The sequence below is a fragment of the Globicephala melas genome, chromosome 6 (assembly GCF_963455315.2).
Source record: "Globicephala melas chromosome 6, mGloMel1.2, whole genome shotgun sequence".
NCBI lineage: Eukaryota > Metazoa > Chordata > Mammalia > Artiodactyla > Delphinidae > Globicephala > Globicephala melas.
The window spans coordinates 106,661,298-106,675,179 of NC_083319.1; the positions used below are offsets into that span (position 1 = coordinate 106,661,298).

A 13,882-nucleotide genomic window follows, 5' to 3' on the forward strand; every position below is an offset into this window, starting at 1 on the left:
TGGGTGGATGTTTCTACCTTTGATGGGCTCTCCAACAACATGCCTATACTCCCAGCTCTGTGACTGTCAGAAAAGGGAGCGAACAGTTTGGTCAAAAGCAATGGTGATGAATGACAATTTGGTCAAAAAATAAATATCCATCATCATCATCATCCTGTGACATGCATTCATTCTGATATACCAAGGAGTGCTTTTCTAATCCGTTCTGCCTCTAAGCACTTTTTTGTTTTTTCAGAATTCTTTCAATTTCCCCAGAAAGACCTCATTTTGCTCTTCCTGTGCTGTTTACGATAGCAAAAAGTAAAAACTGAAACCCAGAATCCATTATGCTTTATACTAGGTCATTGGTTGAAGACAGCAGGCGTACAGACTGTATATACAGAACACAAAACATCAATTTTTAAACAATTTACACATTTTAAAGCATTACGGAAGAGATTGCCAAACAAGCACAGGTGGAGCAGACGTCATTGACATGAAAATGAAGGGATCCACTACCTTTCATACCCCCAAACCTTTGGGACCATTTAAAATTTTCTATTAAAGAATAACGTATCTTCAAAAAAAAAAAAAAGAAGAATGTATCTTCATCAAAAAATCGGAAAACTGGGGTATGGGAAAAGAACATGAAGAATACCCATAGTTATATAAGTAAATTTATATATAAGCACACACACACGATTGTGTATAAGAAGAATTTTCAGGTAAGATACAGTTAACATTGCTTCTCTAGGGAGTGAACAGGAGAACAATTATAAGAGGTAAACTTCCTCTTCACTGTACACCCCTCTGTACCCCTGGAATTTTCTTTACTGTGTACTGGTGAAATAAACCACATTTCTAATTTCAGCCATGCAGAGGCAACTCTTTAGCCAAATGTAACTTTCCACATCCTCATGTATGCAAATACGTCATTATTATTTTACAGAAATAGAATCAGGCGGTACATAGTGTCTCACAGCTTACGAAGATCTATTTTTGAAAATATTAAGTAACACATAGAAGAGTCAGAAAGAAGCACTATTTAATGATACGCCAAAAATACAAAACAAACAACAGTGTCCCCCAAATAGGGTGTGGGTTTATTTGGTTTTTTTAAACCAGATTGTTATCATGAGCAAATTGCTGTGCCCATCAGCTTCCTTTGAACCAAACTGTTCTTCATCCAGTTCTTTGAAGTCATTGGAAATTCCCATGACCTTGCTTTAAAATGAAGAATGACACTCGCTTCTCTAGGGATGATGAGATCTACGTGAAAGACGTACAGTTAAGAATTTAAATTTCTGGAGCCAAACAGACGTTGGTTCAGATCCCAGGGTGAATACGTGGTTGAGAGAATGTGAAATTTTTCTTCAGCGTTTCGAGGCTCATTTTTAGGCTGGTGGTGATTGTACCTCTCCCGCAGGACCACGGTGTGAAGGTAAGCACATGACACCTATAAAACACTATGCCTGGCCCTAATACATGGCAAGCCTGTACTCCCCGGCGGCTCCCACCATTTTTGTGGTGGATGAACCAGGCACATCTGGACGGGGCCGTGCTGGGCTGCTGGCTTGGGAGCCCGGTTTCTATTGGAACCCAAAAGATGGCTCTCACCCCTGAAGTCAGCGTGCCTTGGTTGGAACTTGGTGTCTGTAATTGACCTTGCTGGTATGTCTTCTGCAAGGCTGTCAGCTTTCCTGGTCCTCCTTTTCCCATCTAAAATAGGCCTGCTTCCTAGAGCTAGTTTGATGTATTTGTGGAAGCAGTTTGTATGCTCTTGAGCACTGAACAGATGTAAGAGATGATGATGGAGAAAACAATATTCGTAGTGTTTACTGTGACCCTCCTCTGCACTATGCTCCTCTGAATGCTTTTGTGTATTGACTCATTTTATCTTCACAGCAGTCCTAGGAGGACTCTTAGTAGTCCCATTTTACAGATGGGGAAATCTGAAAAGGCACAGGCACAGAGGGGACTCCAGGCGGTGAGTAGAGGAGCTGGGAGGGAAGCTAAGGGAGCCTGCAGCCCTAACCACTGGACTGCACAGCCGGCCTTTGGTTACAGAGCATCCCTCCCAAATTCATGTCCACCTGGAACCTCAGAATGTGACCTTACTTGGAAATACGATCTGTGCAGATGTAATTAGTTCCATTAAGATGAAGTCCTATGGGATTAGCATGGGCCCTACTCCAATAACTGGTATTCCTATCAGAAGAGAGCAGAGGAGACACACGCATACAGGGGGGAAGGCCTGTGAAGATGGAGGTACAGACCGGAGGGCTGCACCTACAGGCTAAGGAACGCCCAGGGTCGCCCGCAACCACCAGAAGCCAGAAAAGGCAAGGAAGGATCCTCCCCTAGACCCTCCAGAGGGAGCATAGCCCTGCCGATGCCTTGATTTGGGACTTCTGGCCTCTGGGAGAGAGCATGTTTCTGTTGTTTTTTTTGTATTTTTGTGTGGTACGCGGGCCTCTCACTGTTGTGGCCTCTCCCGTTGCGGAGCACAGGCTCCAGATGCTCAGGCTCAGCGGCCACGGCTCACGGGCCCAGCCACTCCGCGGCATGTGGGATCTTCCGGGACCGGGGCACAAACCCGTGTCCCCTGCATCGGCAGGCGGACTCTCAACCACTGCGCCACCAGGGAAGCCCACGTTTCTGTTATTTTAATCCACCTCCTATCCAGAGGAGAAAGAAGGCAGCCAGGTAGCCTGGCACTGCTGGCCAGCTTTCTGGGTCAGCCCCTCTCCAGACCATGGAGCAGCTATGTTACCTTGCAGGTGTCCTTCCCACCTTGAAGGTCCCCGGCGCACAGCATGCTCGTCGTGAGCAGAGGCGTCATGGGGAAGCATGTTTCCCAGTCGATCAGCTGGATGTTGACTTTCCAGAGCACTGTTTCCATACTTCGCTTAGGAACTGACCCAAAGAAGCAGCAGATGGGGAAAGAACCCTGAGCTCAGCGTGGTCCCTTTGGAGGACCCACCCACATCATGTCTTTTCACCTCAACAACAAGGGAACTGCTCCGTGGCCCCGGCAATGACCCAGATTTGGACTGGGTGAGGAGGGGGTAGGAGGGGTGTCCGGGAGACTCTTGAGCCCACCCTCTCTGAATCAAGAGCTCCTAGGACTGGGTCTCTACTGGATTTCAGCCTCAGTGAACCATTTTCTCACCCTGCCAAGGGTGCCAGGTTCCAGCAAGGGTCCTAAAAAGGAGTTTCATTCAAATCCATGAGGATGTAAAGAGAACCCACGATGACAAGTTCTGTCCTGGGACCCACGGCACAAAAAGATGGGCTTGAAGCTTGTGTCGGGGTCCTTGAGGAGTTCACTGCCTGTGGGCTCTAGCTGAGCCCAACTCCTAGAATGTCCACTTCCGAAGATGGGGATGTGTTCCTCTTTGTATGTTGCTGACTCCCCGGAGCCTACAACACTGCCTGAATCATAGAGGAGTTTCAAAGAAAATGAGGTAAATGAAGCATGGGGAACTCTAAGTTAAGAAGGTGGCCTTGTTTGCGAAGCTATTGAAAAGCTTCTAAGGGCAATTCCCAAGGAGGAATCTAACACAGCTCTGAGTTTTGGGACCACGTGGGAATCCACGTAGAGCCATTTGGGTGCCTCGTTGGAAGAGCAGTACTGAGTGGAATATGATCTTTCCTGCTCTGTTGATTATGGCGAAAGTCACATTCACCAAGAAGGAAGACAAAAGGACCCCATTTTGTGGGTTGGCTGGGCAAACTGGCAGGAGTAGGTTACAGGTTAACTCTAGAAGGACAAATTTACATTCGGTTTATCCCCTCCTCCTTGGCCTGGACCTGTGGGTTTCAGAGATTTTAGCCACAGAGCCCTTTATCACAGGGGGCAGAACTGGCACCATCAATTGGAACGGAGCTGCTCTGGCTGACATTGGCGTGGACTTCCCAGAGCCCAGCCCCTTTTCCCATTGGTATGTCCCTCCACATTCCTCCAAGCCACCCTGAAGCCTCTGAACACCTCTGCCTGGGTTTTCCCTGAGGCCCTGTTTAGGGTTCCTGTTTCACAACATGGACCTAAAACTTGCTACGTGCGCTCAGGGAGGATGGCTCCCATGTGGACTGAGCAGAAGGGTCATCGTGGGACCTTAGTTGAGAACCGGAAGCGCCCAGGTCCACGAGGCTGACCTCCTGAGGCCAGCAGAGCCTCCAGACTTTGCTTCTCATTGCAAACCTCAGCCAAGGTGCCACGCCACCTCCCCGTTGGGCTATAGTAACTTACTAGTAGTGCCCCATCCAGTCTCCCAGCGGTTTCTCCATCTCTCTGTGTCAGTGACTTCTGAAAGGCAGATGGGTACCTTCTTGACACCCAAGTTCGGTGGGGATTTGAGCAACAGCAAAGCAATGTCATTAATGTAGAACCAGCTGTCAAAATAATAGTGAATAATTAGCTTGTCCACTTTTATCTTTGTCAGGTTTTCGGTGTCAAGATTTCCTTTACCATGTACGACCTCCAAGGTAGATCTTATTCCAAAAAAAAGAAAGAGAAAATAGGTAAGTGGTGGGAGGGTGAAAGGTGAGCCTTAGGAGAAAATACCTGCACTCGTGTGAGACTGTGATCCTGAGAGCATCTGCGGCTCTGCACCTGACACGGAGCCAGGGGGGAGGAGCCTGACCTGAGTGCCTAGCCTGCCCTCTGGCCAGCCAGCTCTTGCCCTGACAGCTCTTCGCTTGGGCAAATTCACTTGTAAATTTCATCAACAAATGTCTGGGAAGCCATACTATGGCATAAGTAATTGAGGGACTTGATTTGCAAGAAAAGCTGACTGGCGATATCACAGACACCTTGGAAGTTTTGCAAAAATATCTTGTACACTGGGACTCAGCACCTTCTGCCATGCAGCCGGGCCTGGCACCCTGCCCTCAGGGCCTAATCCTTCTATGATTTCCCCAACTCCGTGATCTCTGTCAGCCCACTCTCTCCCTGAGTGAGAGCAAATGCTTAGGAAGGGACTCTAGGAGTTTGGACCAGGACTACACGCACCTGGCAAAATGCTGAGAAGCCCAAGGAACATTTGCTCTGCAATGTAGGTCCCACACAGCAAGCCATGCAACACCCTAGGAGGAGAACGGTTTCTTTCCACCTGCAAAGTGTGATATTTAACACAGGTGTCTCCCTCCTGGTATTTTGTTTTATGGCTGATGAACGTGAATAATAGGCATGTCGGGGCAAATATTCTACCACACTGGTATGAAAAAAAAAATTCTATCTGCAACACTTACTTATTTTTGTTTTTGAAGCAATGGGCTGCAGTTAGAATCCACCACACACTGAGGATCGATCCTCCACAGAGATGATTCCCACTGTCAAGGATACGCGTCTGCCATGGGAAATCTACAATATCTGCAGGCACCCCGCCTATGATATCCAAAGCTTCTGACTTCTCAGAACTGTTTATCCTTTGGCCACATTTCACTAAGAGCAGAAAGAAGGAAGAGGGAGGAGAGACCCAGCGCCCAACAGTCAAGGTTGGTTGGCTTGGAAGACACTTAAGTATGATGCCCCTTTCTCACCCCCCAGCACACAGACAGCAGTGACTCAGCCAGTTTACTACCAGGTGGGAGATCCGTCAAACAAAAACAATACCCTGCACACCTACCAAGGGCACCACAATTACGAGATTGTGCTTTTGGGTGCCTTCACCGTAGTTGTGCTTCTTGGAAGGGTCTCCTGGAAGGGTCTCCGTCTGAGGGCCTGTGAGGAAGGGCACACAGCCACGAGCCCTGGGGCCGGATCTTACTCTTGCACCCTAGTGGGGAAGCCCAAGGGAAATTGACCAGCCCCTCCTTTCCCAGCTGATTCCTGCATTTTCGGTTGTGATTTATGCACACCACCGTGTTTCACCCAGTTTTAATTCTAAAGATCATCCCAGCTGCACCTTGAGAGAAATTTAAATTTTGGCATTTCCTATGTGATAGGATTGTTTTGACAGCTTCTAGTGGGTTTCCAACATCATTTGAGTAATGGGAAACAATAAACATCATAAAATCTAAAATGTTGACTGCTTACTACTTGCCAGGCACCATTCTGTTCTAAATTAATTAATTCTCATAAAAACCTCACAAGATAGTTGAAATTATCATCATCTCATTTTAAAGGGTAGACAACAAAGGCAAGTTTAAGGTTAGGACAACTGGCCAAGACCAACAGCTAATAAATGACTAAGCTGAGATTTGAACTTAGGCAGTCTGTCTGTGGAGTCTGTTCTCATAACCACTGGGCAAACTGCCTAAGTGTTAACCATACTTATACCTGGGGAGAAAAGTCCATGACATTCATGATATTTCACAGAAGAGTCTCATTTGAGAGGTATATCTATTCAAAGCGTCTCTACGGCACACATGGTACCATCACCACACACCATATAGCCAACAACCTCATCACCACACAGCCTCGCCACCATGTATGTCCCCACCACACGTCACCATCAACCACACCACTCAGCACTACACGTTTTACCGCCGCCATTGCACATCGGCACCACCACCAGTCACCACCACTGCTGCCTCTCATCTCTGCCTTTGGGTTTCTCTCCTCCGACTTCCCGGGCCCTTCAGCTCCCCGGAAGTGCTCTGCTTCTTCCCATCTCGGGGCTCTTCCCCATGCTCCTGCCAGAAAGACAGGCTCCTCCCTCATCTGTCTTGCTCCTCTTTGCCTGTGTAACTCCTGTGTATCCCTCAAATCTTAGCTCCTTCCTTGCCTTTTAAGATTACACCAGCTACCCTCAGTATAACTTTCTTACTCAACACCCCACCTTCCCCTCAGGACACTAGCAACAGTGCTGAAGCATTTGTGAAACTGTTAAAGTCTACTTCCCCCATTAAACTGTAATCTCTGTGAGGGATTCCCATTGCTCCTGTCAAGGAAGACCACACATTGTAAGGAACCTGCAGCCCAATCTCAGATGAAAAGCTTGAATTTTCAGAGCCAACAAGGGAATCTTGGACTTAATATACAAGAAAACAATGCTGGATCTCTGGAAAATTTTTTAAATAATTAAAATAATAGTTTATGAATATTTAAACAGAATTACCAGTGATTAGTAGTCAAATTGGCTTAATAATTTAAAAGCCCCATATATTAATCTTTTGCTCCATAATGAGAGCCACTTACTGAGCACCTACCGTGAGTCAGCCTCTGTACTGTGTGTGAGAGACACTTAATAATGCCAGCAAACCTCTGAGCTGTGGTTTATTATCCCCATTTCACAGACGAAGAAACAGTCTTGGAGAGATCACGTGATTGCTGAAGACCATTCAGCTTACAAGAGACAGATGGGGATCTTTCGGGCAGGTATGTCCGGTTCTAAAGCCCAGTTGTTTATTCATCTTGCTCGTAGCTTGCATGGTATGTCTGTATTTCGGCAAATCATCCACTCAATTCTTTGAGAATCTTATTTGGCTAAAATGTTGGTATGCGGTTTGGATGATTTCTCTCTAAGGCGAACATCAAACTGGCTGAGATATTACATCTAAAGCCTTGATCACTGACTGTATCCCGGAAGGGAGGCTTTCTGAGTGAGGTGGGAAGAAGGTTTCACCTGGAGCTATCTGATTGGTGGGCAGTGGCAGCCTGCCACCCTCTGTGTAGAACAAGATTTTCAACACAAAAGGGAAAGCAAGATCTGTTGGCATTTTCTGCTGACGGTTCGGAGGTGTTGGAGCGGCAGTAGGATACCAGGCCAAGCTGGTACTAACAGATGCCTTTAAAACTTAAATGGGTAGAAAGTCGTCTTACACTTGGGGAAGAAAGTGCATAATCATGACACAAAACTGAGCAAGAACTGATATTTAATAGATTACAGAATAGAGATTGAAAACTATCTGATCACATCTGAGTCCTGGGCATGAACCGTCAATACTGAACTCAACAAGGACTAGAAATAAAGTCTTGCAACTCCAGTCAAAAAAAATAATAGATCCCAAACTCGAGGTTGTGAGAGGAGCTTTGACTTGGAAGTTTTTCATATGAAAATATCAACCACAAGATGCTGATGAGATGACCTGACCGATAAGCACTCCACTTCCTAGACTGTAGCATTTGACGGTCGTTGGTCTGGGGCCTCGAGGTGTAAGAATAGCATTAACAAGTGGAGCGTGTTCAGAGGTGAGTAACTAGCATGTTGGGAAGCCTCATTATAGGGAACATAAAAGGTCGGGGCTTCAGACTCCTGCAGGGTTTTCTTAAAGACGTGGTATCAGACTTGCTCAGATCCAGTGTCAGTGGGTGAAAACCATATGTTGGCATGAAAAGATCTTACAGTATAAAAATTCTGCCATATTGTTACATTACACTTTGTTGGACATTACACAGAACTGAGGGTGACCTGGACAATCTGGGACCTGTGGTTAATTTAGGGGAGTCCCTGGGAGCCCGGGGAATTTGTATATTTTTCAATATAAAAATGCACTTCATAGAGTTCTCTATAGTGGAATAGGCTACCTCTAGGTTCTTCAGTTTTCTCACCTTAAAATGAGGGGACTCAATAAAATCATCTCTAAGGTTTTTCCCAGTTCTAAAATACTCTACTTTTACAGTTTAAAATGACGAGGGGGAAACATTTTTACTTAAATTACATTAATATAAAACATAAGGGGCTTCCCTGGTGGCGCAGTGGTTGGGAGTCCGCCTGCCGATGCAAGGGACGCGGGTTCGTGCCCCGGTCCGGGAGGATCCCACATGCCGCGGAGCGGCTGGGCCCGTGAGCCATGGCCACTGAGCCTGCGCGTCCGGAGCCTGTGCTCCGCAACGGGAGAGGCCACAACAGTGAGAGGCCCCCGTACCGCAAAAAATAAATAAATAAATAACTATTTTTATTAAAATTCTTACATATAAACATTGAAGCAAACTTTAGCTTCCTTATTCTGAATTTTTCCTTAAGAGGTATGTGATTTTCAGTACAACAGTTTAAATGCTGTATTGATATTGATGTCAGGCTGCCAGTGGTCATGCAGACTGAAACGTGAATGTATTTACATGAAAAGTCTTATGCAAGTCCAGAAGTTCTTCTATATTTTTACATGCTCAATGGCTCAACTTTGTTGAAAATTAGAATTGGGGCTGGCCTGGAAAAATAAGAGACCCATGGTTGTGAATCTTAGGAGAGTTCCTGGGAGCCTAAGGGGTTTGTATATATAGTCTGTAGATAAAAAACCAAATGAAGTCTTAGGTCCGCCAGCACTCCTGGTGAGGGAGTTCAGAAATCTTCCCTTGCAAATCCCACTGCAGTGAAATCACTGCAGACTGTAGATTTTTGCCAAGTGACTGGTTGATCCAGACCCAGAGATGTGACCAAACAAATTAAGATAGGGAGGTCTCACCTCAGCTTTTTAGTTGAGTGTCTTCTCTTTGCCTGCACCATCAGGGTGTCTCAGAAATTCTTTTTGCCCCAAAAGACCCTTTCAATATATTGGTCACCATGAGAAAAAGAGAAGCATGATTGGGGAAACAACTCAAGTCTGCAGAAGGCACTGGTTTTAGCCTGGAAATTTCCTAGCTGGCAGGGTGCCTGGTGAAGAGGGAAGGAGTGAGATTTGGAGTCAGAAGTTCTGAGTCGGCTCCATTGGCTAGCTGTGTGACTTGGAGCCACTGATTTAACCTCTCTGAGCCTCAATGTCCTCATCTTTAATACAAAGATAAGTATTAACACAGTCTAATGCCTATTTTTTCATGTCACATTGATTTAGAGGGATGACATTTGGTTTCATTCTAGTTTGGACCAAGGAGAGAGAAGTCTGAGGTTTGCCCAAGACTTTTGGTTCAATCTGGGGTCATCTCTGGGCAACATTTCAGTGGGAGGATGTACCTGCTGGTCGTCTTCCTGCATCAGTGGCCATTCCTTCTCATACTTTTCTGCCAAATCCACCTCTTCTTCCAAAACTCACGGCTTAATCCTCAGACCACTTCTTTCTCTATGCACTTTGGCTAGAGTATCTCATCCTAGCCAGACTTCAAATATCATCTTTATACAGATGCTTTCACGTTTACCCTCTCAGGCCTCTCCACTGAGCTGCCAACCCATTAACCAACTGCCCTACTCAGTATCTCACAAGAACGTCTAAGAGGTGCCTCAAACTTGACGTGGCCCAAACTGAACTATGGAACCTGACCCCACTCCACATCTTTCTTGTAAGCCTTCCACAGTTCTGTGGATGGTACCACACCCGTCTGTTTGCTTAGGCAAGAGTTATCCTTGACGTCTCCTCTTTCCCTCACTCCCCACGAGCAGTGCATCGGTCAGTCCCATCAACTTTACCAAACAATGTCCTTCACCAGCCATCCTCTCCATCCCCCCTGCTATAAACGCATCCAGGCCGTCATCCTGTCCTGCCCACTGACTCGTCCCCCTCCTTCCACTCTTGCATCCCCACTCCTACACAGTCTATCCTCTGAAGCAGCCAGAATGTTTTCTCAAGCACCTCTCATTTCTCACTCTCTGAAGGCTTCCCACTGTGACCAGAATAAAATCCAAAGTCCTCACTGGGCCTTTACGAGCCCGTCTTTCTCCAGTGGCCCCTTCCCATTCACTCTGCCCCAACTTTACTGGCCTCTCTGCCTCTAAAACATACCCCGCTCACTCAGTCTCAGGGCCTTTGCACTTGCTGTCACTTCTGCTTGGAAATACGTCTCCTTCTCATCAGATGGGTCTCAGCCCAAGTCTTGTCATCTCAGGAAGGCTTTCCATGACCACCTCTTAGAACAGTCTCACCTCCCACCTGCAGACCTCCCATCGCATTAGCCTGTTTCATCTGCTTCATACCATTTAACAGGAGCTGGAATTAACTTATTTATTTATTCATTTCTATGTTTAATACTTCCCTCCCCTCACTAGATAGCAAAACTGCTTAAGGGTAGGAATTGAGTGTGTCATTCTCTGATATAAAACATCTCTCTCCTAAAACAGCTCCCAGCACGTGATAGAGGTTTGATATCTGTCAACCAGCAAACTGACAGCATAGCACGAGGCTCCATAAATTCTCCGGACTCAGGGAGATGAATCCATAGTGGGTATTAAGACGCTGCCGTCATTACAGTTCTATTATTTATGTTTTGCATTAGACCAGTTAGGCTCCACATGATCCTTCAGGATGTTTTCAAAGAGAAAGCAGCCGAGAAATTCCTTTTTCTGATCACACAGGGCCTTAAAGCTGCAGGACGTGGCTAGGTAGCATCTTCAGATGGACAGCTAGTTACCCCTCTCAAACGGTTTACTTACATTGGCCCTTCACTCTGGAAAACTCTGGTACCTAACATAGATGTTAAATACACAAACACACACATACAGACGCAGACACGACTTCTCCACATGTAACTTTAAAGTTGGGAGTGTGTGGGGAGCAATGGTCTGAAAGTCTGGTCCAGGGGCCCCAGCATCAGATTCACTGGAGGGGCCTTATTAAAAGTGCAGTTCCTCAGATCCCACCCAGTAGTACAGAATCGGCATCCTAGAGCTTGACCTTTTGAACAAGCTCCCCAAGTGATTCTCCTGGCCGCCTAGGAGAGAGAGCCCCGGAGAGGCACAGACCCAAGAACACCATGAGAGACCTACGTGCCAGGCCGCCGTGTGACCAGGGCAGCAGCAGGGCGACTGGCAGCAGAAGCACCGCTCTTCCGTCCCTCCGTCCTGTCATTGGCCCTGGTCTTTACTCAAGTCGATGGAGGAGCTTCAGGTGAGACTGCGCATATCCAATTCAGAAAGACGAGTCAGGGCCTCACTCTCTGTGTCTGCAGTCTCACAGCCCAGCCTGATGCGCAGGTCACAATAGGGCACTGGGTGGAGCCAGCACAGTCCAGACAAGGCAGCCAGGAGGCATCCTGGAGCAGGACCTGATGATTCCATGAGCCAACCCTTTGGGATGTGGAGGGCCGTGTGGAAGCAGGGGCAGAGGCAGTGGAGCGGGAGGACCTCACACCAGACGGGCTTCTGCAAATCAGGGCATCTCAGACTCACTAATGCATCAGGAAAAAAAAGAGTTGAAGGCCTTCCTCAGGAGAAGGGACCTGAGGCTGCTGGTCCAAACAAGTCAGGTGATACAGCGGAGCAAGCACAGACTCAGAATCCTACAGCAGAGAGCTCACATCACCAGTGGGACCTGAACTTTGAGCCTCAGATTACTCATCTGTAAAATGGGGATAGTCATAATACTTACATCAATATATTGTTGGATTAGTGAGATAGTGCATGTATCTAGGACCTGGCAAATACCAAGCCCACGATTTTAATTCTCTACCAATTTCATGTCTTCCAGAAAAGGAAGGCACATTGACCAGCCGTTTCTATGAATAAGACGTGCATAAAATACAAAACCCATGCATAGATGGGCTGCAGGGTGGCTTTTGTTCATATATTTCATTCATTTGTTCGTCCACAAGGTGACCTAGCACTTTACAGAGCATTTTCTATACGCCAGGCTTGGAGAATGATGCAGAGATAAACAATATTTGTTCTCCATCTCCTAGAATCTGAGAGAGACATGTGAGCAGAGACACCACCTTAATACACTGGGACAAGTGTATCACTGGGAGCTGCAGAGGGGCACCCAACCCAGTGTGGGGGGAGCACAGGTGTGTGGTGGGTGGGGAAAGAGGCCACCAGGGAAGATTCTCTAGAGGAAGAAATAAGCCCTGTCTGGGCTGAGTCAATCCACTGAGAGAGATGATGTTAGGGAAGGGCCAGAAGACATATGTTATGGGTTGAATGGTGTCCTCCCCAAATTCATCTGTTGAAGTCTTAACCTCTAGTACCTCAAAATGTGACCTTATTTGGAAACAGGGTCATTGCTGATGTAATTAATTAAGATGAGGTCATATGGAGCAGGGTTGGCCCCTAATCCATTATGACTGGTGTCCTTACAAGAAGGGAAAATTTGGATACATAAACCCACACAGGGAGAGCGCCATGTGGAGATGGGAGTTATGCTGCCACAAGGCAAGGAACTGCCAGAAGCTGGGAGAGAGGTCTAGAACAGATCCCTCCCTTCCGAGGGGGCACGACCCTGCCAACACCTTGATTTTGGACTTCTGGCCTGCAGAACTCCAGACAATAACTTTCTGTTGTTCTGAACGACCCAGTTTGTGGCACTTTGTTATGGCAGCCCTAAGGAACTAATACAGCATTCTAGATGGGCAGAAAATGTGTGCAAAGGTATGGGAACCGTAGGAAGTTTTAAGTTAAACCATACAGAGTTGCTGGTTTAGTAGCTCAAAAGTGGTCTAATACTGGCAAATTCGAATAGTTCAGACTAATATGTTGAGTTGGAATAATGTGCAAGATTGAGCAGTAGACAGGCCAATTTATTAAATAAAGTTCAACTCTGAATACAGTCTTCCCCACTATACAGCCACAGATATATTCTCATGAGAAATCACCATGAACGTGACAGGTGTGTGGAGATCAAGTATTATTACTAAAGATTGGCAAGAGCTGTAGGTGTAAATGTTTTCCAGAATTCTATGCATAATGGACTTCCATTTTAGGGAAAATGACTATGGGACTTTTTCTTTTCCTAGCTTTTTTAAGGCTTTACAATTTATTTTTAAAGCTCTTGGGGATATCCTATCAGAATAAGCGAACAGCAGATGAAATATTAGGAAGTTAGTTCATGTTATTCGATGTGGAGTTTTAACATAACAAGGATTTACTATCCATCTCATAGCTATAAGCAAAGCATTAGAATTCATCAACCTAACATATCTTTTCTCTGCCAGGAGGGGGCCTGAAATGGGAGACACAGCCTCCTTATCTCTGTTCTTTAGAAAACAACACGAATTTGAGCTCAGCAGATAGAAACATTTCATTGCAGCTATAAGTGTTTGCAAACTTTGGGGCCCTGGAGGGCACATGTTCATATGAGGTGGAACAGGGCATAGATA

The 13,882-nt window shown here is 46.3% G+C and overlaps 1 protein-coding gene across 7 annotated transcripts in view; it reads left to right on the forward strand.

Moving 5' to 3' along the window:
- Positions 1 to 646: 646 nt before the first annotated feature.
- Positions 647 to 13,882, forward strand: part of PRSS55 (serine protease 55) — a 62,179-nt gene continuing 48,943 nt past the window's right edge. Inside the window, exons 1-5 of one of the 7 annotated variants that reach the window (XM_030879164.2) lie at positions 647 to 1,420; positions 1,885 to 3,446; positions 4,425 to 4,503; positions 5,251 to 5,478; positions 7,222 to 7,303. In XM_030879164.2, coding sequence (XP_030735024.2) covers positions 5,371 to 5,478; positions 7,222 to 7,303 — 190 coding nt within the window. In that variant the 5' untranslated portion in view covers positions 647 to 1,420; positions 1,885 to 3,446; positions 4,425 to 4,503; positions 5,251 to 5,370. Of the gene's footprint in view, positions 1,421 to 1,884; positions 4,194 to 4,424; positions 4,504 to 5,250; positions 5,479 to 7,221; positions 7,304 to 13,882 lie in introns of all 7 variants that reach the window. The other 6 variants (XM_060301317.1, XM_060301316.2, XM_060301319.1 and 3 more) reach the window with 6 other exon arrangements.